General features: G+C 40.8%; 2 protein-coding genes across 4 annotated transcripts in view; one reads left to right on the top strand and one right to left on the bottom strand.

The window, feature by feature from the left end:
* LOC111956099 (CCN family member 4) lies at positions 1 to 11,501 on the top strand. 2 transcript variants are annotated; one of them, XM_023976534.2, is made up of 6 exons: positions 1 to 273; positions 1,841 to 1,949; positions 5,169 to 5,457; positions 5,860 to 6,114; positions 9,791 to 9,984; positions 10,235 to 11,501. In XM_023976534.2, the coding sequence occupies exons 3-6, from the start codon at positions 5,199 to 5,201 to the stop codon at positions 10,538 to 10,540; spliced, it is 1,014 nt and encodes a 337-aa protein (XP_023832302.1). In that variant the 5' UTR covers positions 1 to 273; positions 1,841 to 1,949; positions 5,169 to 5,198; the 3' UTR covers positions 10,541 to 11,501. The 2 variants fall into 2 exon arrangements, with proteins under 2 accessions (XP_023832302.1, XP_023832301.1); XM_023976533.2 differs by lacking the exon at positions 1,841 to 1,949 and having other exon boundaries at positions 2 to 273.
* Positions 11,451 to 25,863, bottom strand: part of LOC111956098 (protein NDRG1) — a 26,002-nt gene continuing 11,589 nt past the window's right edge. The window contains exons 1-14 of one of the 2 annotated variants that reach the window (XM_023976532.3): positions 22,959 to 23,127; positions 22,072 to 22,177; positions 21,579 to 21,699; positions 20,533 to 20,595; positions 20,156 to 20,216; positions 19,632 to 19,718; positions 19,355 to 19,399; positions 19,067 to 19,170; positions 17,339 to 17,401; positions 17,083 to 17,134; positions 16,692 to 16,739; positions 13,800 to 13,835; positions 13,439 to 13,490; positions 11,451 to 13,067 (exon numbers count right to left, since the gene is read on the bottom strand). In XM_023976532.3, the coding sequence (XP_023832300.1) occupies positions 12,853 to 13,067; positions 13,439 to 13,490; positions 13,800 to 13,835; positions 16,692 to 16,739; positions 17,083 to 17,134; positions 17,339 to 17,401; positions 19,067 to 19,170; positions 19,355 to 19,399; positions 19,632 to 19,718; positions 20,156 to 20,216; positions 20,533 to 20,595; positions 21,579 to 21,699; positions 22,072 to 22,177; positions 22,959 to 23,015 (1,110 nt within the window). In that variant the 5' untranslated portion in view covers positions 23,016 to 23,127 and the 3' untranslated portion in view covers positions 11,451 to 12,852. Of the gene's footprint in view, positions 13,068 to 13,438; positions 13,491 to 13,799; positions 13,836 to 16,691; positions 16,740 to 17,082; positions 17,135 to 17,338; positions 17,402 to 19,066; positions 19,171 to 19,354; positions 19,400 to 19,631; positions 19,719 to 20,155; positions 20,217 to 20,532; positions 20,596 to 21,578; positions 21,700 to 22,071; positions 22,178 to 22,958; positions 23,128 to 25,863 lie in introns of those variants that run through there. The other variant, XM_023976531.3, reaches the window with a different exon arrangement.

Consider the following 25,863-nt stretch of genomic DNA (forward strand, 5'->3'; position numbering starts at 1 on the left):
AAAAGACAGAGCGCTATGCTAGAAAAATGCGGGGCTCGTCCTAAAACCTGACGTCAGCAGCACGAGCTTTAATAACATCTCCAGTCCCAGTCCGAGACAGTGGTCCTCGCGGAGGAGATGACAACTAGAAGAAACAGAATGCCTGAGACTTGTGCAGTGCAAAATATTTTGTTTTTAGAAAAGGAGTAATTCTGGGTTCAATGAATTTAAAATTCCTAACCAGTGATGAGCTGGCTCCTGGTGTGGATTCTTATYGCAGCTGGGATTCAAAAGGTGAGAAAGTGTCATAATAATTTTTATTWACACATGGTTGAAACTTTATTTTGCAAATATATTTCTTTCTGAAGTACCAGACCCGACTCTTATGATTTATTTAGATTATTAGGCCTAAATCATTTGTGTAAATTTCCAGTGGTGGAAAAAGTACCCAATTGTCATATTTGAGTAAAAGTAAAGATYCCTTAATAGAAAATGTCTCAAGTAAAAGTGAAAGTCACCCAGTAAAATACAACTTGAGTAAAAGTCTAAAAGAATTAGGTTTTAAATATACTTKAGTARCAAAAGTAAATGTAATTGCTCAAATATACTTATGTATTAAAAGTAAAAGTATAAATCATGTCAAATTCCTTATATTAAGCAAACCAGACAGCACAATTTTCATGTTTGTTTTTTGTTGACTTATAGCCAGGGGCACACTCCAACACTCAGACATCATTTACAGATAGCCAGGGGCACACTCCAACACTCAGACATCATTTACAAACGAAAATTGTGTTTAGTGAGTCCACCAGATCAGAGGCAGTAGGGATGACCAGGGATGTTCTCTTGATAATTGTGTGAGTTGGACTATTTTCATGTCCTGCTAAGCATTCAAAATGTAACAACTACTTTTTTGTGTCAGGGAAAATGTATGGAGTTCTTTGGGAATGTAGTGGAGTAAAAATACAAGTAATCAGAAATATAAATATTAAAGTCCAGATATGCAAAAAAAAAAAAACTACTTAGGTAGCACTTTAAAGTATTTTTCACTTAAGTACTTTCCACCACTGCTAATTTCCAATTAAGATATAAACATAGTCGCTAACGATGAAAAAGCTATATTGAATATTGAATGGCCTACCAATATGTGATTCCTTAGTCACCTTTAGGCTTCAGAATCCGAGAAGATAATTATGCAAAATTGACTCCTCTGGCATTGGATCTACTGTGACATTTCGAGTAAAATCACRCGGCATTCCTTTTACACATCCCATTCTTAGTCATACTTTACTGCCACCTTGTGGTTGTGTGGAGTCAGGTGTTGTATTTTACTCCAGATTCCACAATTTATTTGAAAATACTACTATTTGCATGGCCTCAACAAACAGCAAAGTTTCAGTTTTTTTTTAGTTTAATTGTCCTCATGAAAGATTTTAAAGAACCTCAATAGATTTCAAAAGTTAAAACTGCTCACATCGTCTCTGATTTGCTGGGCTCAAACTTATGTTGTATCACACACCCTCCATCAAGATAATTGACAATTGATTGATCACTTTTTCAGTCTCAGCACTTTACAGCGTTTGATGATATATGTCTGTTTAAGGTCACAAGGTCACAGAAAGGGTCAAAAGGTTATAACCTTGAACACATCATGGTATTCGGGTTCATCTCAACTCCAATTTCAGCTGTCTAGATATGATGGGGGTTAGGAATGATGCAACTATGCAACAATGTACCTAAACCGACATGCACAAAGCTTGTCATCTCATTAGAAAGCCCAATTCAACTTCCTGTTATGCCATATGTATATGGATATTATGACATTATTGACTACACCTCTCTACTTTCTCTTCCTTTTTAGGTTAAAGAAGGGAAGCTACATGAAGACAACAAACTGTTAATGTCATGATCAGTTGTTGTTGTGGTCCGTGTGGGTTTCATTACCTTGAGAAACACCCATAAAACGCAATGTGAGGCATAAAGTGACATTTTGTGATTGTGTCCCAAATGGCACCCTATTCCCTATATAGTGAACTACTTTTAACCATGGCCCATATTTCTCTGCTCAAAAGTAGTGCACTATATAGGGAACATAGTACCATTTGGGACATATCCGTGTTCTCTAATGTTGTTGTGTAATTGACAGCCTGATMACAGCTGACTGGGCTTCAGCAGCAGAACCCCCTGGTTACTGGCTCTGTGCTACACCCGTGATTAAGCCTCATTGATCTGTATTAAGCCTTCTATGCACGTCATGAATTTACTATTTACTAACAGAAATCTATTAGAAAAACGTAAAGGAAGCTTAAGAGAAACAATATGAGAAACTTATAAGATGATTAAGGGGTCTTTTTTACAATTAATTAATTGGAGATGAATTGTGTGTGTATAATTTACCTGGATTAGAAGCTCTTTGGTTTCTATGATATTTAACATGTTGAGGCTGAAATGTAAGAGGTTAGAGAGGTTTAATTAAGCAATAAGGCACCGGGGGTATGGCCAATATACCATGGTTAAAGGTTGTTCTTAAAAAAATAAAGGAGAGCCGCACACTCTAGGAGCTCAGATGAAGAAATATTTATGTCCAACATTTCAACAGACATCAGGGTATAATGACAAACACTGCAGGMTGACTCATTTATATAGTGTCAAAAGACACACACAGGTGTCTGTAATCATGGCCGGGTGTGGCCTGATATTATTGGTTAATTCGCATATATTTAAACAGCATACAAAAAACTAATGGATGGCGTACGATCATAGATACAATTTACAATACAACATAAGCCTACAAACATTTACAATAGCAAAATCACAATAATCACAAGAATGGCTTGTGACCGAAGGGAGCAAGGGTCTTTAAATTAAAGATCCAGGCAGCCTCTCGTTTTAACAATAAATTGTCGAGGTCACCCCCTCTCCTAGGGAGGGTGACATGTTCGATGCCAATATAACATAGAGATGAAATCGAGTGGTTTTCTTCCAAAAAGTGGGCCGTAAATGGATAAGTCGAGTTTTTGCACCTAATGGTGCTTAATTCGCGCTTTGTTTTACCCACATCATTTTTACCACAAGGACAAGTTATAAAATAAATAACTGCCGTAGTGAAYCACAGATTGGGATCTGTTTCCCTGTTTGGAGGTGTTTGAAGGATCTACATTTATAAGTGCCATTGCATTGAGCGCAGCCATTACACTTCTAGTTTCCATCCAGTAGGGGCGCAAATACACGTTGTGCAGGGATATCTTGGGGTGGTAAATCAGAGTTTACCAATTGATCTCTGAGGTTTCTGCCCGGCGAGAATACGACCAAGGGAAGGTCCGAAATCACATTACTGATACCATCATCGGATCTTAGAATGTGCCATTGTTTGTAAACGATTCCCTTAATTTGTTCAGAGCACTTTGACTAGAGGGTAGTTAGAACACAAGAATGCCTAGGGTTGTTCTTAAGCATGACGCAACACGGACTTCCTGGATACAGCCCTTAGCCTTGGTATATTGGCCAGATACTACAAACCCCCAAAGTGCCGTATTGCTATTCTAAACTGGTTACCAACGTAATTAGAGAAGTAAAAATACATGTTTTGTCATACCTGTGGTCGGCCCATACTGGAGGCAGTGGTTGCTGTTATGACAGTAACAACAAGAGTTAATATTGTTTTCAATGGGCCGGTTTCCCGGACACAGATTAAGCCTGGTCCTGGACTAAAAAGTGATTTCGATAGAGAATCTCTATTGAGACAGGCCTAGGCTGGAAACCGGTCTGGGAAACCCGCCCAATATGTTCTGATTCTGAAGAAAGTTCCCCAAAAAGTGTCTGCTGTTGAATGTTCAGACATCAGAAATAAGAGTAGTCACAGCATTTTGGCCCGCAGATGGCATGCAAGGCACAGCCAAAATAGAGTGTATGACATTTTAAATTAGACCATTAGGCGATCTGGCTACTTGATCTGTAATAATGTGTTGTAGAACACTCTGTCCTGACTCATACGAGGAAGTCATGCTCTCTTCACACTCAGACAGTCTGGATCCTAGACTAAGAATCATGTTTGTAGCCAGTCTGAGCCAGCGGACGGGCCAGTTTCCTCAGAAGAGACCCATACACTCTGGATCCTAGACTAAAAATCATCTTTATAGCCAGTCTGAACCAGTGGACGGGCCAGTTCCCTATGAAGGGACTCATACAGTCTGGATCCAAGACCAACCGCCATTTGTTTGGTTGTAAAACTCTCCCTGGTGGCTTGTTCAGACAGCATCTGTTTATGAGTGCTTTAAAAAATGTTCTGTTACTGATCTTGGCATGAATATATAGTTTGTACAGGCAATATTCATGAGGTAAAATGTTGGACACCTTTTATTGAACTTGTTTTGTCAGCTATGAACATACTTTATATTTTCAAAGAAACAATATGAGAAATAGGCAGAATAATATACAGCCAGAATATTATGTAGACAGGAATCAAGTATTACCTAGACTAACCAGTATCATATTGATGAAATCATTTTTACAAATGTAGCCTTGGCCATGGGACAGGACTACTAACTCAAGACCTGTGGAACAGCAGGTAGCCTAGCGGTTAAGAGTGTTGGGCCAGAAACTGAGAGGTTGAATCCCCAAGCTAACTAGGTGTGCTTTTGGGCAAGCAACTTAACTCTAATTGCTCCTGTATGTCGCTCTGGGTAAGCACGTCGCCTAAAGGACTAAAATGTAATTGTCTCTCCGTTACCCTGTAATTCAACATTGCTATAAAGAAGGCCTGCAAACCAGACCTTTAAGCCCATTCGGGAGGTGCAACATTTATCCAGCACAATAAGGGGATTTGGGTCTATTACGTCGTTGGCCGAACGAGAGGGAGTTAGTTAGGACAGGTTGGAAATGAAAAGATTAAGTAGATGAAGTTAATTATGACTTTYTTCCTTGGGGTGAATTAATACTGCTTATGTAACAGACTATTATTCTCCTGTACTGTTGCTACTTCAACCGAGTGCTGAGAAGTGTTTTAAATTGTCCCAGATATGGTAGCCTACTCAGAAAAAATACATATGTGATGCCTTAGGGATGTCTGTTCTCTACTTACATGGTTTATTGTGTTACAAGGTCATAGCGTTTGACCTTACCAAACTAAAATATGTATTATGCATATCGAGAGCGCATAACCCTAACTCCTCCTTGTCCCTCTCATCTAGGCCTACTCCCAGACCCAGAATTCCACTGCCATGCTGCCCCTAACAGAACCCACAGACCTGGAGCCATACAACCGGACCCAGTACTGCCACTGGCCCTGTGAGTGCCCCCCAGGCCTCCCCCCCTGCCCCGCAGGAGTGAGCCTGCTCATGGACGGCTGTGACTGCTGCAAGGTCTGCGCCAGGCAGGTGGGGGAGGAGTGCAACGAGGCAGACACCTGTGACTACCATAAGGGACTGTACTGCGACTACAGCGCGGACAAGCCGAGGTACGAAAAAGGAGTGTGTGCATGTAAGTGTCATTCTAACCTACTAAAGACCGTTGTCTTACGTCAAATCGCGTCACTTCTACACCACGCTCGTCCCTCAACCGAGTGTAGGTGGAATCAACTCGCTATCTGACYTAAGACAACGACTAAAGACACCAATCATAAGTCACAGTAACACTGCTATCATCATGTCCCAACACACTAATTGCACATCTAGTAACATAATCCTTGAAGAAAATGAGAAATGTAATGACAAATTAACAATTAAAAAGTGAACATGTTTCATAATCATATTACCCGATGTCATGACATGTTTGTTTTTGTTCAGATACCACTAAAAACAAAAGCTGCTACATTACCTTGTCATCATTACCACTGTGTGTCTCTCTGTGATGTAAGACTTCTGTCCTGACCTTCTTTGCCAGATATGGTTGGCACGGGCTGCGAGCATGACGGTGTGATCTACCGGAACGGGCAGAGCTTCAAGCCCAGCTGTAAATACCAGTGTCTGTGTGTGAACGGGGCCATCGGGTGCGTGACCCTGTGTACGGACTCCCAGCCTCCCCGGGTGTGGTGCCAGAACCCGAGGAGGGTCAAGATCCCKGGACGCTGCTGTGAACAGTGGATCTGTGACGAGCCCAAGAAGGGGAGGAAGACTGCTCCAAGACATGCAGTGGAGGGTAGGACACAGATCCATCAATCAATCAATCAATTAAGGTTAAGGTCATGTTTTATTATGCCATTTGTAAGTATCAGAATACATACATTGCGATGTCTTTTGTAAGAGCTCTCAACAATCATTAATTTAATCAGTCAATCAATGGTGGCTGGTGTCACTTAAAATGTGAGGACATGCTCATACTAATAGCTGGAATGGAATGAATGGAACAGTATGATACCATTCCAGTCATTGCTATAAGCTGTCCTCCCGTCACCAGCCTCCACTGCAGTATGTTACAGTTGATATGWATCTATTGAGAATCTTAAAACACTAATAACACAGGTGCATATTGGGTATTCCTTTGTGAATTGTGAAGCAAAATAGTTTGAGGACAGTGCTTCAGTGTAGCTCACAGGTAGTGCTGCTGTTGCAGCAGTATGTTGTGTGGGTTCTTGGAACAGTACCTGTGGTGGACTAGGGTGTGGGCGTAGGTTGTTACTCCAGGGAGGAGCAGAGGTGCAGCTGTGTAAGAGAAGACCAGACGCTTTTCCTGTACACTCTCACTCTCTCTGTGTCTCAGTGTTATTTTTGGGTAGTTCAAGTGCTCAGCGATCCTGGCCAGTAGTGTGCAAAGCCAAAAGAGAACTTGGATTTACTAGAGAATGTTTGTTTTGGTTAAAAATACAAAATAGCAACGAGAACTGTCACTCTTGCACAACTATCAATCTTGAAGGTAAAAGCACTTCTCATGGCAACAAGCTATTAGGTCCAGTTTTGATGAATAATTATATCACTGCCCGTATTCAATTGTTATTATTCTCTGTCTCTCGCTCTTTCTCTATGTATCTCTCTCTGTAGATCTCTTCTTTCTTCTTCAATCGTGTATTCTTTCTCATCTCTCGTGTATCTCTCTTACTCTCTCTCTCTGTATTCTACTTTCCTCTCTCTCTGTATTCTTCTCTCTATGCTCTCTCTGTATTCTCTTTTCTCTCGTTCTGTATTCTCTCTCTTTCTCTCTCTCCTGTATCTCTCTTTCTCATCTTCTGTATCGTCTCTTTCTCGTCTCTCTGTATTCTCTTTCTCTATGTATCTTCTCTCTCTTCTCTCTGTATGTCTCTTTATCTATGTATCTCTCTCTGTATGTCTCTTATCTATGTATCTCTCTCTGTATGTCTCTTTCTCTATGTATCTCTCTTTCATCTCTTCTGTAATCTCTTTTCTATGTATCATCTCTCTCTTCTCTCTGTATGTCTCTTTATTCTATGTACTCTCTCTCTGTATGTCTCTTTATCTATGTATCTCTCTCTGTATGTCTCTTTATCTATGTATCTCTCTCTGTATGGTCTCGTTATACTTGTATCTCTCTCTGTATGTCTCTTTATCTATGTATCTCTCTCCTGTATGTTCTTTCTCTATGTATCTCTCTCTGTAATGTCTCTTTTATCTATGTTCTCTCTCTGTATGTCTTCTTTCTTATGTCTCTCTTTATCTCTCTCTGTATTCTCTTTCTCTATGTAATCTCTCTCTCTCTCTCTCTCTGTATGTCTCTTTATCTCTGTATCTCTCTCTGTATGTCTCTTTATCTATGTTATTCTCTCTGTATGTCTTTTATCTATGTATCTCTCTCTGTATGTCTCTTTATCTATGTATCTCTCTCTGTATGATGTCCTTTATCTATGTATCTCTCTCTGTATGTCTCTTTCTCTATGTATCTCTCTCTGTATGTCTCTTTCTCTATTTCTCTCTCTCTCTCTCGTATGATCTCTTTCTGTATGTATCTCTCTCTCTCTCTCTCTGTATGTCTCTTTCTCTTGTAATCTTCTCTGTATGTCCTCTTTCTCTAATGTATCTCATCTCTGTATGTCTCTTTATCTATGTATCTCTCTCTGTATTGTCTCTTTCTCTAATGTCTCTCTACTCTCTCTGTATGTCTCTTTCTCTATGTATCTCTCTCTGGTCACTCTTTGTCTTCTCTTTCTCTAGATGTATCAGCTCTCTCTTATGCTCTTTATCTATGTATCTCTCTCTATATCTCTATCTATCTCTCTCTCTCGTATCTCTCTCTGTATCTCTCCTTGTATCTCTGTATCTCTATTATGCTCTCTGGATCTGTCTCTCTCTGTAATGTCTCTTTCTCTATGTATCTCTCTCTGTATGTCTCTTTTCTCTATGTAAAATCTCTCTCTCATCTGCTCTGTATGTCTCTTTCTCTATGTATCTATCTCTCTCTGTCTCTCGGTTCTTGTAATCTCTCTTTGTTCTATGTATCTTCTCTCTCGATCTCTTTCTTATTCATCTTTCTCTATCTATCTCCTCTTAGTCATCGTCTCAGATCTCTCTCTGAATCCGTCTCTTTCTCTATGGATCTCTCTCTGATCTTCTTTGTACTCTCTATGTCTCTATCTCCTATGGTATCTCTCTCTGTCTTCGTATGACTCTCTGTATTCTATTCTCTCTGTTGCTTCTATGTATGTCTCTCTCAGTTGATCTCTCTTCTCTCGTCTGTATCTCTCTCTTGTATCTCCTCTCTTCCGTTCTCTATGTATCTCTCCTCTTATCGTCTCTTACTTCATCTCTCTCTCCTTCTCATCTCTCTGTCTGTCTCTTTCTCTCATGTATCGTCTCTCTCTCGCTCTCATTGTAATCTGCTCTTCTCTATGTATCTCTCTCTCTTCCGCTTCTCTTCTTCTCTTGTCTCTCTCTCTTCTCTATCGTATCTCTCTCTCTTGCTCTTTGTATCTCTCTTTCTCTATGTATCTTATCTCTCGCTCTCTTTGTATCTCTCTTTTCTATGTATCTCTCTCTCGCTCTCTTTCGTATCTCTTCTCTCATTATCCTTTCTCTCTCTCTCTCTGTATGTCTCTTTCTCTATGTATCTTCTCTCTTCTCTCTTTGTATCTCTTTTATCTATGTATCTTTCTCTCTCTTATCTCTCTCTCTGTATGTCTCTTTCTCTATGTATCTTCTCTCTCTCTCTCTCTCTGTATTCTCTTTCTCTATGTACTCTCTCTCTCTCTGTATGTCTCTTTCTCTATGTATCTCTCTCTCCTCGCTCTCTTTGTATCTCTCCTTCTCCATTTATCTTTCTCCATTTATCTTTTCTACTTATGTATCTCTCTCTATCTATCTATGCTCTTCTCTACAAGCCTCTCTCTTTGTATCTCTCTTTCTCCATGTATCTCTCTCTTCATACTATCATGTGTATCTCTCTCTATCTATGCATCTCTCTCTCTCTCTCTGCTTCTATAATATTCTCTCTCTTCATGTATCTCTCTCTATTGCTCTCTCTATCTAGCTACGTATCTCTCTCTCAATTCAATTCAATTTGCTTTATTGGCATGACATAAGCTTACTTTTGAGATTTCCAATATTAACATAATTAAATAATACTAACCAATATTGTCAACAATAATCAAGGGTAAAAATMACCATACATTGAACAATAACAATGACAATGGCATAGGGGACATGTGCAGGTTGGTTGGTCTGTCAGACACTGTCCCTCCTCTCTCTCAATTCAATTTCAATTTAAGGCCTTTATTGGCATTGGAAACATATGGTAACATTGACAAAACAAGTGAAGTAGATAATAAACAAAAGTGAAATAAACAATACAAATTTACAGTAAACATTACACTCACAAAAGTGTCTGTCTGTCTGTCTGTCTGTCTGTCTGTCTGTCTGTGTTGACATAGCTCTTCCTGCTGAGGCTCAGGGCCGTAGCAGGAACTGTGTGATCCAGACCACCTCCTGGAGTATCTGTTCTAAGACGTGTGGTCGAGGTCTGTCACTGCGCGTCTCCAACGCCAACGAGAGGTGTGAGATGGTGAAAGAGTCCCGCCTCTGCAACATACGGCCCTGTGGGGTGGACKTCACCAAGCACATCAAGGTACATGTACTGACGTGCACACGCACACTTCCACGCTCAAATATGCACGCACACGTGGACACAGACACACATGTGCATGCATGCATAGACGCACATGCATTGCATAGAGGTCAAATGTTTGTTCATGATATCTATATTGAAGAGTTCACCTAAAAAAATACAACATTCCCAATATTATAGGAACATTACAAAGCATTGATTCAATCATTCGACTTGTCCTCTTTCTCTTTCGCTCTCTCATCGCTCTCAGCCAGGGAAGAAGTGTCTGAACATCTACAGAGAAGAACAGCCAAAAAACTTCACAATCTCGGGCTGTGTGAGTAAGCAGCCTTACTGGCCTAAATACTGTGGGGTGTGTGTGGCCACGGACCATCGCTGCTGCATTCCCTACAAGTCCAAGACCATCGATGTGGAGTTTATGTGTCCCAACGGGGCCGTGTTCACATGGCAGGTCATGTGGATCAACGCCTGCTTCTGTAACCTCAGCTGCAGGAACCCCAACGACATCTTCGCCGAGCTGGAGAATTACTATGGTTACCCTGAGATCGTGAACTGAGACATTTCAATAATTAGCCGTAAGCTTATTAAGGGCTCTATTCAGTCTGGATCGCTGAAGRGTTACAGATTGTACAATATAAATTTAAAGGTAATTTCTGATTGACCCAACATATGCAGTGTTTACCGTGAATGCAGCCTTCGCTAACACGAGAACATTGCCTTTKAATTTTAATCACGCTGTAACACTAAACTTTGGTGATACGGAGTAGAGCCCTAAACTTCCATCTACCTACATTTTGATCTTCTTTTCCCTTCCTCAAACGTTTTTTGTCAGAACTTCCGGAAAAAAATGTATTTGATGTTTGTATACATAAAGGCAGGTATTCAATCCGAGGCGCGTTATAGTGCACAGCACCATGCAACAGACAGTCRGCCGTTTGAAGGCATTTTCCCGGTGTCCGCGGAGATGGCATTCATGGTAAATGCTCTGATTGTCAGCTCAAGCCTAAATTACCTTTACAAGTCTGTTATAGTGTGCTGCTCTATATCTTGCATTGGATTGAATCAATTAGATTGATTCCCACCCAAAGTATTTTTCTTATAAGGGGATATTTAAACTTGAGGATTTTTTTCAGCATATCTTTATGCTCTGTATAGGGTTGCTTTGGGAATGAGTGTGAAATATTTTAGTTTTAATTTATTCAATACTAAATGATTGAATTTTTTMGGCCATACAGGTATTTTTTGAAAGTCACAGAAACAAGTTTCACGAAATCTCGTCCACACTCATGTAAAGATTGGTTTGATCACGTGGCTCTGAATTGAATAATGAGTAAGAGACGGCGTGAGATGCTACTATAGAATGCATGTACTATATATGGTTAAATATCCATCTGTGGAAGTGTGGTGTCATTCTTACAACGTCACATTCTWCTTATGATCATTGAAGTAATCACAACACCAGGACAAAAAGTTATAGGTTTTTATTTATTAAATAAATACAAAACTGTTATGCCATATTTAATGCTTCTCATCTACAGCATTAGGCAGTTGTGCATCTTTACAAAGCGATGTAGGCCTGTGTTGCTGTAGTGCAAGTAAGAGTGGGAGGGTTTTTGATACGTTCTATGGATAACTATCCTCACATTACATTATGTGGATCTATCGGCTTGACTCTCTCAAATCCATCACAACAAAATAACTTTAATAAATCAGAGAAGGTTTCCGTGGCACATCTTTGTTCTGCCGTGCTTGATTGCATAGAAAACATTTACATACACACACAAAAAAATATCCKAAATAAAAACTTTTGTCTGAAGCCATGATCTGTTAATAAAGCAATAGGATGCAAAGCTGTTCGATTTAGTGTTTTGTGTTTGATTAATGAAAAGAATAGCGTATTTTGGAATGTTCTAGAATAGAACAGTTACAATTGTTTGATTCCACAGAGTTGACAGATACAGAACATCCAGGAGACTTAACTCAAAATGAATGGACAACATCATAAAACAGGAATGGTTACAGGAATGTGTTGTATGCACATGATACATTTCRGATTCCCTCCTTCCCACGGTTTCAAAGACGAATATCAATTTGAGCAAAAAAACTATCCACTTGCCTCCCTATTCTTTCTCCACATCTAGGCCTAACACTGTCTATCCTATATCACACAGAACATGAATTATAACACTGAAAAGTTAATGAACAATAACAATGAGAACAGAAAGAAGCACTCATTTACAGTCAGGTACGTATTTAAGAAAACTGTGTCAGATGTGATAAAACACTACAAACAAACAAAAAAATCCTAATGAGAGATTTAAAAGAAAAATGTACAAACTGCTGTATTAGGTACTCGCTCTGCAGCAACAGCTTTCTCCCACATTCTCCGTTGCGGTGTCACTATTCAGCCACAGCTATCTCCCACATTCTCTGTTGCAGTGTCGCTCAGCTGCGTTGCCCCTAACACCTAGATATTCCACCGGACTCTGCAGATGGGAAGGGATCAGTTTATTTCAGTTTATTTTTTTTTCCTCTACAGAATTTCCTTTATTATGCAGTAGTATATACTTGCATATCTTTACAAAAACAACTCTTTGCATAGAGAAAACATTCTCCAATTGGGGGCATCCCAATTGCATTGAATGGAATCCTGTGTGTGTGTGTGTGTGTGTGTGTGTGTGTGTGTGTGTGTGTGTGTGTGTGTGTGTGTGTGTGTGTGTGTGTGTGTGTGTGTGTGTGTGTGTGTGTGTGTGTGTGTGTGTGTGTGTGTGTGTGTGTGTGTGTGTGTGTGTGTGAGAGAGAGAGTGGTTAGTGGCAGAGCAGCAGGAACCAGGGGGCTGGAGGTTAAAGGTCGAGGGTAAGGGTCGTCTAGCAGGACACTTCGGTGGACTTGAGAGCGGCGCTGCGGTTTGCTGTGCCTTCCATACTGTCTGTGTGGGAGCGGCCACGCCTCTCGTTGGTGTGTGACCGGCTTCGGTTTCCCTCATTGGTGTGAGACCGGCTCCTGTTGCCTTCCATGGAGTGGATGCTGGATCCGGACGCCGTGCGAGAGCGGACCAGTCTGGTCATGCTGGCAGCAGGCACTGAGGGAAGGAGGAAGAGGAGAGAAGGGGGAGGAAAAGGAGGCAGGTGGAACAGGAGGAGGTTAATGATCCATTCACACTCCTGTGTCCATGGTCAGCTGAATTCCTATTGAAGGCATTATGTAATATATTATATTTAATCATTACAGAACAGGTAACAGACTTCCTGTTGTCTAAATGTGTAATCTGAAGGTAAGTTACTCATCTCATCTCCTAGTTCTAGACAATGTCATTCTTACAGGTTGTCGTGAAGATCCATATTATTAGTTGGCAGCAACACTAATAGGGTAACAGGCTTTTATATTTCTACATACCTAATGTTAATATAATTACTGGTCAGCGTTGGTTACACAGAGAGAGTGTGTACTTACTGTAGCCCATTCCCTGAATGAAGTACTTGAAGGCCTCTGTCAGCTTTGCAGGCTGTCGAGAGAGCAAATGATAAAGTTAGGCACTTTTTCCCCCTGTTATTATCCACATAATGACATATCAACTGACAGATTCATGGCGTATCCTACAGACTCTGTGATAATGAGAGGCGTATGTATGACAGCTGTTYTAGCAGATGGTGCTGAGCTGGGTATAAACTCTCCAGCCTGACGTCCGTGCCTCATTGCTACTGTCACTAATGCTCTTAAGTGAAGCTGCCCTGTATTAGCCCCTTAACTGTTATCCCTTGGCCACCCCAATCCGCCCGGCCTCCGTGAACGTGTTACCAAGCTAGAAACACACCTGGTCAACCATGGGCAGGCCTCCACAATCAGCCATCTGGATGGAGGAGGGGAGAAAAGAAAGAGGCTATGAGTTTGGAGTCAGTTAACACCTCACGGGGTGCGTCATTCAAGAGAGCAGAGTTAAGGTAGCACGTCATCAGCGGGACAACATTAGTCACCCGCCATAACTCTTCATTACACAAAACAACCTCCCATTTAATATTTAACACTGTCTCAGCAAACAACAAGGTCCATTAAAACATAACGGTCATTAACATTAACATCACGTGTCCATTATAACATTAACATCACGTGTCCATTAACATACATCACGTGTCCATTAAAATTCAACATCACGTGTCCATTAACCATCACGTGTCCATTAAACATTAACATTAACCATTCATCGTGTCATTAACATTACATCAACGTGTCCATTAACATTAAACACGTTAACATCACCGTGTCCATACATAACACACGTGTCCATTCATAACATTAACATTAACATCACGTCCATTAACATCACGTGTCATTAACAGTAACATTAACATCACGTGTCCATTAACATCACACGTGTCCATTAACATTAACATCACGTGTCCCATTAACATTAACATCACGTGTCCATTCATATTAACATCACGTGTCCATTAACACATTAACATTCATCGTGTCCATTAACATTAACATCCACGTGTCCATTAACATTAACACACGTGTCAATTAACACCACGTGTCCATTAACATTAACATTAACACACGTGTCCATTAACAACATCGTGTCCATTAACATTAACATCATTAACATTAACATCACGTGTCCATTAACACAACACGTGTCCATTAACATTAACATCACGTGTCCAATTAACATTAACATCACGTGTCCATTAACATTAACATCACGTGTCCATTAACATTAACATCACGTGTCCATTAACATCACGTGTCCATTAACATCACGTGTCCATTAACATTAACATCACGATTGTACATTAAACATCACGTGTCCATTAACATCACGTGTCCATTACACATCACGTGTCCATTAACATTACATCAACGTGTCCATTAACATTAACATCACGTGTCCATTAACATTAACCATTAACACACACGTGTCCATTAACATAACATCAATCGCTGTCCATATTAACATTAACATCACGTGTCCATTAACATTAACATACGTGTCCATTAAACATCACGTGTCCATTAACATTAACATACACGTGTCCATTAACATTTAACATCACGTGTCCATTAACATTCAACGTTCCATTAACATTAACATTAACAACACGTGTCATTACATTAAAAATCCCGTGTCCATAACATTAACATCAACACGTGTCCATTAAACATTAACATCACTGTGTCCATTAACATTAACATCACGTGTCCATTAAACATTAACATCACGGTCCATAACATCACGTGTCCATTAACATTAACATCACGTGTCCATTACACATTAACATCACGTGTCCATTAACATTAACGATGTCCATTACATTAACATCACGTGTCCATTAACATTCACGTGTCCATTAACATTAAACATTAACATTCACGTGTCCATAACATTAACATCACGTGTCCATTAACATTCAACATCACGTGTCATTAAACATCACGTGTCCATTAACATTAACATCACGTGTCCATTAACATTAACAACACGTGTCCATTAACATTAACATCACGTGTCCATTAACATTAACATTAACACGTGTCCATTAACATCAACGTGTCCATTAACATTAACATCACGTGTCCAAATTAACATCACGTGTCCATTAACATTAACATCCACGTGTCCATTAACATTAAACAAACACGTGTCCATTACATTAACATCTCACGTGTCCATTAACATTAACATCACGTGTTCCCATTAACATTAACAACACGTGTCCATTAACATTAACATCACGTGTCATTAACATTAACATCACGCTGTCATTTAACATCACGTGTCCATTAACATCAACGTGTCCATTAACATTAACATTAACATCAGTGTCCATTAACATGCAACTGTCCACTTAACAGTTAACACGTTTACATAACATTAACATTAACTCACGTGTCCATTACATCACGTGTCCATTAACATTAACATCACGTGTCCCATCTAACATTAACATCACGTGTCCATTAACATCACGTGTCCCATTAACATTAAACATCAGTGTCCATTACACATTAACATCACGTGTCCATTACACAACACGTGTCCATCATAACATTAACATCACGTGTCCATTAACATTAACATCACGTGTCCATTAACATCACGTGTCATCTACATCATGTCCTAACATTAACACACGTGTCCATTACACATCACGTGTCATTAACATTAAACATACACGTGTCCATTAACATCACGTGTCCATTAACATACACGTTGTCACATAACATTAACATTAACATCACGTGTCCATTAACAACACGTGTCTCATTAACAAACCACGTGTCCCATTCCCTTAGCCATCTGCCTTAAACAGTTATACGGGTTAAAGACGTGCCCATTTGGTCACAGCCGGGGGCATGCATTTCATAGGTAAGCCTAAGTAGTAGGTCAAACAGGAAGAATTGTGATATGGGTCATGTTCATCAGGAATCAAACAGAGGTAAACAAACTCAAACAGGGAGGCCTCTAGCTGGACTTCGTGCAATAAATAATGCAAGTTTTTGTTTTCCMTTGCGAAACGTTTTATATTACATGCCTAATGAACAGGACCCTGGAGGCTGGGTACAGCAGCAGTAGCCTCGGCCTGTGGCAAGCCTAGCAAATCAATCACCAGGTCATTACTGAGCTACTGGAAGCTTATCGGTGATCGTCTTTCCATGATCAGATCTGTTATGAGCAGCAGGAGGGAGATTGTTGGAGGCCACTCACCTTCAGCAGTGTGGTCTTTGTCGGGTCCAGCTTAGTATTGCACTCCACCTGTGGACGCAAAGTACAGAGTCTAATTTAGCGACTAAATATCATTCATTTACCATAGTAGAGAAATAAATAGGTAGTCAAATTAAAGGAATTGGGGGAGTAATATTTAATTGCTAGAATTGTTTTAGTTGTGTTTGACTTCTTTCCCTATTTTGTCCCATGTTTGAATCATAAACTACATTTTTAACCTTCCATTGTTAATCTTTAAAAATCTCCTGTTAACTTAGGTGAATGTTCAACGCATCAACACATGTTCCTAGGGACCGGGAATGAGGACAAGAGGCATTATCGTTAATGATTTGTTTATGACATTTAGGATTACAGAGTGTGTACTTAAACTTACCACAGCGTCAACGGCCGGAGAGCTGTCTCCTACCACCAACAGAGAAGGACACCTGAGAGCAATAACAGGAATTGGAACAAATTTCAACCTGTTGGGTTAGAGGATTASAGGGCCAAGTGTTTCCTCGACTATGTGACCTATTGACCAGGCTATAACTAGGGCCCAGAGTTTCCAGGTCAGGGAAAACTCAGGGCTCTAGCAATATGCCATGTGAGGTGATTGAGGTATGGTGAAAGTCAGAAGGTTTGGAACTCACGTCAGGGTTCTGACGGTAACTTTTCCACCAGGAATGGGCCTCTCAATCTCCAGATCCCGCCGGCTGGGATGGGAAAAGGTGGGATATCAGTGAGGCACAAAATTAACATACATATATTACAAATATAATAAATATACTATTAAACACATGAGACATTGAATATATTAGAAATACATAGATCATATATATGTTCATAGGCAGTGTTCAGTGTACTCTGGAAGACTTTGAAGACTTGAGTATGTATATAAAATATACACTGAACAAAAWTATAAAAGGCAACATGTAAAGTGTTGATCCCATGTTTAATGAGCTGTCACACAACACAATGCCACAGATGTCTCAAGTTGAGAGAGTGTGCAATTGGCATGCTGACTGCAGGAATGTCCACCAGAGCTGTTGCCAGAGAATTTTTATGTTAATTTCTCTAACATAAAACATTGTTTTAGAGAATTTGGCAGTACGTCCAATCTTCCTCACAAACGCAGACCACGTGTAACCACACTAGCCCAGGACCTCCACATCCAGCTTCTTCACCTGCAGGATAGTCTGAAACCAGCCACCCATACAGCTGATCAAACGTTGCACAACCTGTCAGAAACCTTCAAGGAAGCGCATCTGCTTGCTTGTTGTCCTCACCAGGGTCTTGACCTGAATGCAGTTCGGCGTCATAACCGACTTCAGAGGGCAAATGCTCACCTTTGATGGCCACTGGTACACTGGAGAAGTGCACTCTTCACGGATAAATCCCAGTTTCAACTATACTGGGCAGATGGCAGACATGGTGTATGGCGGCATGTGGGTGAGTGGTTTGATGATGTCAACGTTGTGAACAGAGTGCCCCATGGTGGTGGTGGGGTTATGGTATGGGCAGGCATAAGCTACGAACAACAAACACAATTGCATTTTATTGATGGCCATTTGAATGGACATAGTCACCGTGACGAGATCCTGAGGCCCATTGTCATGCCATTCATTGGCCGCCATATCCTCATGTTTCAGCATGATAATGCACGGCCCCATGTCGCAAGAATTTGTACATAATTCTTGGAGCTGAAAATGTCCCAGTTCTTCCATGGCCTGCATACTCACCAGACATGTCACCCATTGAGCATGTTTGGGATGCTCTGGTTCGAAGTGTACGACACTGTGTTCCACTTCCCGTCAACATCCAGCAACATCCCACAGCCATTTAAGAGAAGTGGGACATCATTCCACAATCAACAGCCCAATCAACTAACTCTATGTGAAGGAGATGTGTCACACTGCATGAGGCAAATGGTGGTCACACCAGATACTGACTGGTTTTCTGATCCACACCCCTACTTTTTCTTTAAGTTATCTGTGACCAACATATCTGTATTCCCAGTCATGTGAAATCAATTGATTAGGCCTAAAACATTTATTTCAATTGACTGACTTCCTTATATGAACTGTAACTCAGTAAAATCTTTGTAATTGGTGCCTTTTGCTTTTCTATTATGTTGATGAGTAGTCAACGTATGCCCATGGTATTCCTAAGCAATAAGGCTTGAGGAGGTGTGGTATATGGCCAATATACCACGGCTAAGGCCTGTTCATAGCACGACGCAACGCTGAGTGCCTGGACACAGCCCTTAGCCGTGGTATATTGGCAATATACCACAAACCCCAGAGGTGCATTATTGTTATTATAAACTGGTTTACAAAATAATTAGAGCAGTAAAAATAAATGTTTTGTAATTTATTTACCTGTTGTAAGCTTTAACAAAGTGTTGAAGGTTGTACTGGTTCATGTCATTCATGATGTGATGGCGGTAGGTGGCGATAAGGTCATGGTTGTTGGAGATTTCCTCCTACAGAGACAAGAATAAACACCTCCTCAGACTCTGTGATCTAGTGACACAGTACTGAACATTCTAAGCCAGCTGTGAACTGTCTTATATCTATGTAGCCGACAATTAGAATAGATTCAGTGGGATTATGTTGACGTGATTTGCAGTTTCAATCACTGTCTCTATCTGGGGGCTCACTGCTTACCTTTCCAAAGAGATGGCCGATGAGCATGTCAGGCAAAGGAGTGACCTGAAAAGAGATTCAAAAGCAGATTTATATCACAGCAATGATCAATCATATGCTGTATACACATACATAGTTATGTGATGCTTTGTTGAAATGGGTAGAGAATGCCCCAAGCTGATTGGGCGGGTGGGACTTTTGTGATTTTGTGAAAACTGTTGACAATGTAAAAACGGCTTTATAAAATCAAAGTTGATTGATTGTTGTGGATCTGTGGACTTTAGGAGATGTATAATACCTTGTTTGCAGCCCAGTCCATCCACCCCTCAGCACAGGGGTTGATATTAATCAGAACCAGGCCTTCCACCAACGTGGGGTAGTCCAGCTAAAAACAGAAACAAACATTCGGTCACTGACTTCTTAATGGTGAAAATATTGTTAAAAGTACTCGTTGAAACTTCAAAGGGGTCGATTTTATTCACTATACTCATTGAAACCTCAACGTTTCATTACAGAGAGAGGTCAGATGTGGGTCAGTTAGGAGTTAAAACGTCCTTTGTGTTCCTCCATTGCTGGGTATCAGCACAGTGAGACCCCACAGAGCCGGGTGTTTTGGTGCAGAGCCAGTCTAGAACATTCCACAGACTCTCAGCAGCAGGCTAAAGCAATAAGCAGGAGTGAACTGCCAAAACCAGCACAGCATCACTGGAAACATTGATCTCGGTTCTAATCCCGGTTTGATTAAAACTCTTCATAATGAAGCAAACTTAAGCATGATTGAGAGGGGAAATAAGGAAGGAGGGAGAAGGACATCAAACTCACAGCGAATCTTGCAAGGATGTAGGCTCCAGCTCCGACGGCCATTCCAATGACGCTCTTCAGACTGTGGTTAACAAACAAACAAAGAGAATATCATCAGAATCTCTTTTTTGATCCAAAATGGATGCAGGTCTAATACACCATGGTCTGTATTCATAAAGCATCTCAGAGTAGGAGTGCAGATCTAGGATCAGTCTTAGTCATCATGATCTACAGGGCAAAACAGCAGCTCTAATCTGAGACGCTTTARGAATATGAATCCTGAACGGTCAGCAGTGTAAACCCTATGGACTGGGTTCAAATGTATGAGGAGAAATACATTGCATAATGAAATGATCTGATCAATTTCAAAATCGTATAAAGTCCTTCTTTGGACTTACCCAAAATGCTTGAGGACCAGGGGGAGAGACTCAGACAGCAGATCCATGGAGGGGTACTCGTACCTGGAGAGAAAACAACCGTCAGGGGTAAAGTACTTCAATTATCAACACTTTACAATGTATCTTATCACAGCCTTCCATCTCTCTATTCCATCAATGGCCTTATACTGGATTCTGATATCTGTTTTTCACTTTGAATATCTCTCCTATTCAAGTGAAGTATCAAAGCATTCAGGTAAAAACAAGCAGTGTAAACCAAGCTAATGATTTATCAAGAGAGTGTAAATGTGTCACAAAAAGAATCTAGATCAACAATAAAGAACTTTGATGGGGGCCACAAATAATCTGAACTCATCATACGGGGATGCAGTTGTTCGCAGGTCTGTGTCATTTTTTTACATTTTAGAGTTAATGTTGTGCAATTCACATTTTTCCATGGTGTGTAGAGAAAATGTTGCTGTTTTAAAGCAAGTTTGCTGCAATTCTACACATTTTAGCATGGGGCGGAGAGAAGATTTTGCAATTTTATAACTAATTTCATGCAATTCTAAAAATGAGAGAAATGTTTGCAGTTGTTGATATATCTGACTGAGACTGTATAAGAAAATCAAATGGGGTCCCACGGACGGAAATTCGACCATAATAACAAGTTTCGATAGCTGGACGCAAAACTAACTTAGCAATCTAAAAACGTACAACCAAATTTCGAAATTGCACCTTGTGTACTCTACTATTCTAACTCACAACAGTAAGACCCCGACTGAGTAAAAAAATAAATATAGTAATAATTGATCTGGGGATCTTCAAAAGGAAGCATGGAGCCACCAGTTGCCCTTCCCTGATCTAGATTCTCTGGCAAACAGACGGACAAGCTGGCAAACAGACAGGCAGGCTGACCTACATTTGGTGCTAAGGCGAGGTGTGGCGTGGCCTAGGGTGGTTTAACGGTGGGTTCGATTCCGGTCCATTCTCTCCTCTATATTTCCCCTCAGATTTTTTTGTTGATTGGATAGTACTGTGAGATGATYCTAGGCGACTGGACTCACCCGGTAGAGAAGGTGTTGGCCCCCTCGTGCTGTCCAGGGGCATCGACYTGGCACACAGCAAAGTGCTGCATGATCTCCTGCATGTCCTCATGTTGGAACATGGAGTCAAAGCACGTCTTGTCTGAAACAACATGGAGGGCAGGTACAAGATGTTAGTGATGAGGTCTCACATGATTTGTAGATGTCAGATTTCGAACACGGTGACACGGTGACCATTGAGTGTTTCTTCTCAACGTTAGATAATGCTAAGGAATAGATACATCTATTCCATTTACCATTATTTAGCCAATAAAGAGAACCAATTCTCTTTTACAACAATTGACTCAAGCTAAGTAAATTAACTGTCGTTGACCAGCCGTTACAATCAACAAACAGACGTTCTCATTCACAATGAAGGCAGTAAAACCAAAGTGCATGGGAGCTTTAGACTCACATTGGGGGTGACATTAAATCCATTAAATATTATGAGATGAATTAAGCGTTTGAGGCTTACGGTTCAGTCCAATGTCATGGAAGGTGAGGATGACYGGGCGGTCTCCTTTGGGCACCCCCTTCATGGTGCAGTGGATCCTTCCATGGGGAGTCTCTACATCGTGCTCCTAAAGATGGAATAAACCACGYTTAGCAAATAGWGGTACCACAGAACTCAGTCAACTTTCTAAGAAAATATTATCCATAGCAAAAATAAACATTATTGAAGAACTCTACCCGACCTGGACAAGGTAAACCCTAAGCGAAACTGAGTTGAACTGCACCAAGGTATCCATGCTTAGCAGAGAATGGTTTTCCAGAACACTGTTCAAACGCACCAATACAGCCTATAGCTCATGTGGTGAGCCCTGAAGATGGCAGTGTAGAGAAAACTTTATTTAATTTTTTTACTTTGATCTGTATGTGTTTTTTCTCCAATACTCAAAACATTGTAATCAGAATACATCCACTGACTTTAAGTCCTTCTGAATAAGAGCAAATGCTAAATGACCAAAATGTAAATGCTTCATCAGTAAGAGCCATTCAAAACAAAACACATGTATCCAACCTTCTGTGAATCAGACCATTGGCTCATGCAAAAGAAGTTAGCCTTTCTGCATCTAGTTCTTTCAGTATGTTCCGTTTCTCGAGGAGTCYTCAGCCAGAGCGTCTGGCTATAATGCTTCAAATAATCAACTATATTTAATCCAACATCATGATTTCTGACTGTGATGCATATTACTTCAAAGGGACCATTAATCCACAATATTTATCACAGTCTGAAATTTTCTCTTCATTTCAATCCCACAAAGGTATAAACAGACAAAAAGCTACAGAAGGTAAACAAGCCCAAGACTATCCATCAAAGCACACTATCAACTATAGACAGAGAGACCCAATAGTACTCACAGAGGTTTCAATCTCAGCCATAACACACTCCATGTCCGAATCCCCCTCAAGAACCATGTTTCCTAGTGCCTTTTTTGGTCACTCGTAGGGAGTAGTGAACTGTGAACGGATGTAGTGTTCTGAGCTATAGATCGAATTGGTGGTAAGCTTCTGTAAAGGTGCTTATGAGGGGACTTGCCTGTGGGTTGTGTTTTATACCCCTGGTACTTACTACTCTGCATAAGACCTGGCCTCCCATGGTGCTTTGCACGGTGGTCAAAACAAGCTAATTCTAGCTGAAGAGATCCTTAAATTGGATCAGCACAATGTCAGACAGTGGGGCAGCATGGGATATTTAGTGAAGAGTAGTGCAAAGTGAAGAGRAAGCAAGCKATCAGATCAATGGGAATATACAAGAGCAATGATTAACCTTTAACCCCGTTTGTCAAAATATCCTAATCCTAACACATCAGGCGGTCAAGAAAGTGACAAAATAGCACTGGCAACACTAGCAATATAATCAATTATTACTTTTCATAAGCATGTCTGAAGCCTTTATAGTGTATAAAGTCATAGTATGTTAAGTCTGTCTATGTGGTAATGTTTCAATAGATTGAAAATGACTAACTCAGGATCGTTATGAGATACATATCTTGTCTTAWTGGTCTATTTCACAATAATCTGGGATAGCAATCCACCATTATCAACGAGGGAGAACCATTTTTATACTACTACTCCAGAAGATCAGAGACYATTGGCCCCTAGGGGGAATTTTGTTTGAGGCATTGTGTAAAGGTTCAACTTCATAGGTGGCCGGTAGCCTAGTGGTTAAGAATGGTGGGGCCAGTGACCGAAAGGTCTCTGGTTTGAATCCCTGAGCCAACTAGGTGAAAGATCTGTGCCATCAAGCAAGGCACTTAACCCTAATTGCTCCTGAAAGTCACTCTGGATAAATTACTTTATGTCATAAACCCCATACACTGACCAAAACTCTTACAAGAAAGGTAGTTAGATCCAGTTTGAGACCCTTAGGAGGGAGGTTAGGTGTAGTATAGAAGGTCAGGGGAAAAGTCAAAACCCTAATGGCACCCCTATTGCACAGCGTTTGACAAGATTTCTAGGGCCCTGGTCCAAAGTAATACACCACATCAGGAATAGGGTGTCATTTGGAATGTAATAAGAGTCAATTACATAACTGAATCCAGTTCAACCAAGGCTTCCCTCCAGTAAGAACATTCACATAACCTGTTTACATGACTAGAGGTAAACAACTGACGGCAGTYCCACCTAGGTAGCCAGGGCTAAATTAGCGGCCGTTTGAATGCAGACACATGCTGGGCTAATCCCAGACGAGGCCGGGGGAGAGGAGGAAGGAGGAGGAGGGATARGTGTGGACCTAGTTTGTCTGAAGACAGCCTCGGAACGGGACAGATGGATGAAGTGTCCCTCTACCTACGTCACTAGGGCTCCAAGACACAAAGCGATTTTGAACGTTGCCCTGGAAACCTGAGTTGACTAATCCTAGCCGTRGTGAGGGTCGGTTAGCACGAGATGGTTAGCTGCAGGGATCATACCTCTACTGGCCTCGTTGATAACACTCTAGAAGGAAAAGCTGTTTGACTCTCAGGTTGAGAGGTATAAATCAGATATATTGGGARGTGGATAGGCTTTTTGTAAAGGCACTTCAACAAGTTAAGCATGATTGTTASGTAGTGGTTTCCATGTGGTGCTATCCAAGGTCCTGGATGTACGTAGTTGGTACAGTATCCTGTACAGTTGAAGTTGGAAGTTCACATACACCTTAGCCAAATACATTAAAACTCAGTTTTTCACAATTCCTAACATTTAATCCTAGCAACAATTCCCTGTCTTAGGTAAGTTAGGATCACCACTTTATTTTAAGAATGTGAAATGTCAGAATAATAGTAYATAYAWRYWTRTATTTCAGCTTTTATTTCTTTCATCACATTCCCAGTGGGTCAGAAGTTTACATACACTCAATTAGTATTTGGTAGCATTGCCTTTAAATTGTTTAACTTGGGTCAAACATTTCAGGTAGCCTTCCACAAGCTTCCTACAATATGTTGTGGGAATATTGGCCCATTCCTCCTGACAGAGCTGGTGTAACTGAGTCAGGTTTGTAGGCCTCCTTGCTCTCACACGCTTTTTCAGTTCTGCCCATATATTTTCTATAGGATTGAGGTCAGGGCTTTGTGATGGCCACTCCAATACCTTGACTTTGTTGTCCTTAAGCCATTTTGCCACAACTTTGGAAGTATGCTTGGGGTCATTGTCCATTTGGAAGACCCATTTGCGACCAAGCTTTAACATCCTGACTGATGTCTTGAGATGTTGCTTCAATATATCCACATCATTTTCTTTCCTCATGATGCCATCTATTTTGTGAAGTGCACCAATCCCTCCTGCAGCAAAGCACCCCCACAACCTGATGCTGCCACCCCCGTGCTTCACGGTTGGGATGGTGTTRTTCGGGCTTGCAAGCCTCCCCCTTTTTCCTCCAAACGTAACGATGGTCATTATGGCCAAACAATTATATTTTTGTTTCATCAGACCAGAGGACATTTCTCCAAAAAGTACGATCTTGGTCCCCATGTGCAGTTGCAAACCATAGTCTGGCATTTTATGGCGGTTTTGGAGCAGTGGCTTCTTCCTTGATGAGCGGCCTTTCAGGTAATGTCGATATAGGACTCGTTTTACTGTGGATATAGATACTTTTGTACCTGTTTCCTCCAGCATCTTCACAAGGTCCTTTGCTGTTGTTCTGGGATTGATTTGCACTTTTTGCACCAAAGTACATTCATCTCTAGGAGACCGAACTCGTCTCCTTCCTGAGCGGTATGACGGCTGCGTGGTCCCATGGTGTTTATACTTGCGTACTATTGTTTGTACAGAGGAACGTGGTACC

Source organism: Salvelinus sp. IW2-2015, linkage group LG31 (genome assembly GCF_002910315.2).
Source record: "Salvelinus sp. IW2-2015 linkage group LG31, ASM291031v2, whole genome shotgun sequence".
Classification (NCBI taxonomy): domain Eukaryota; kingdom Metazoa; phylum Chordata; class Actinopteri; order Salmoniformes; family Salmonidae; genus Salvelinus; species Salvelinus sp. IW2-2015.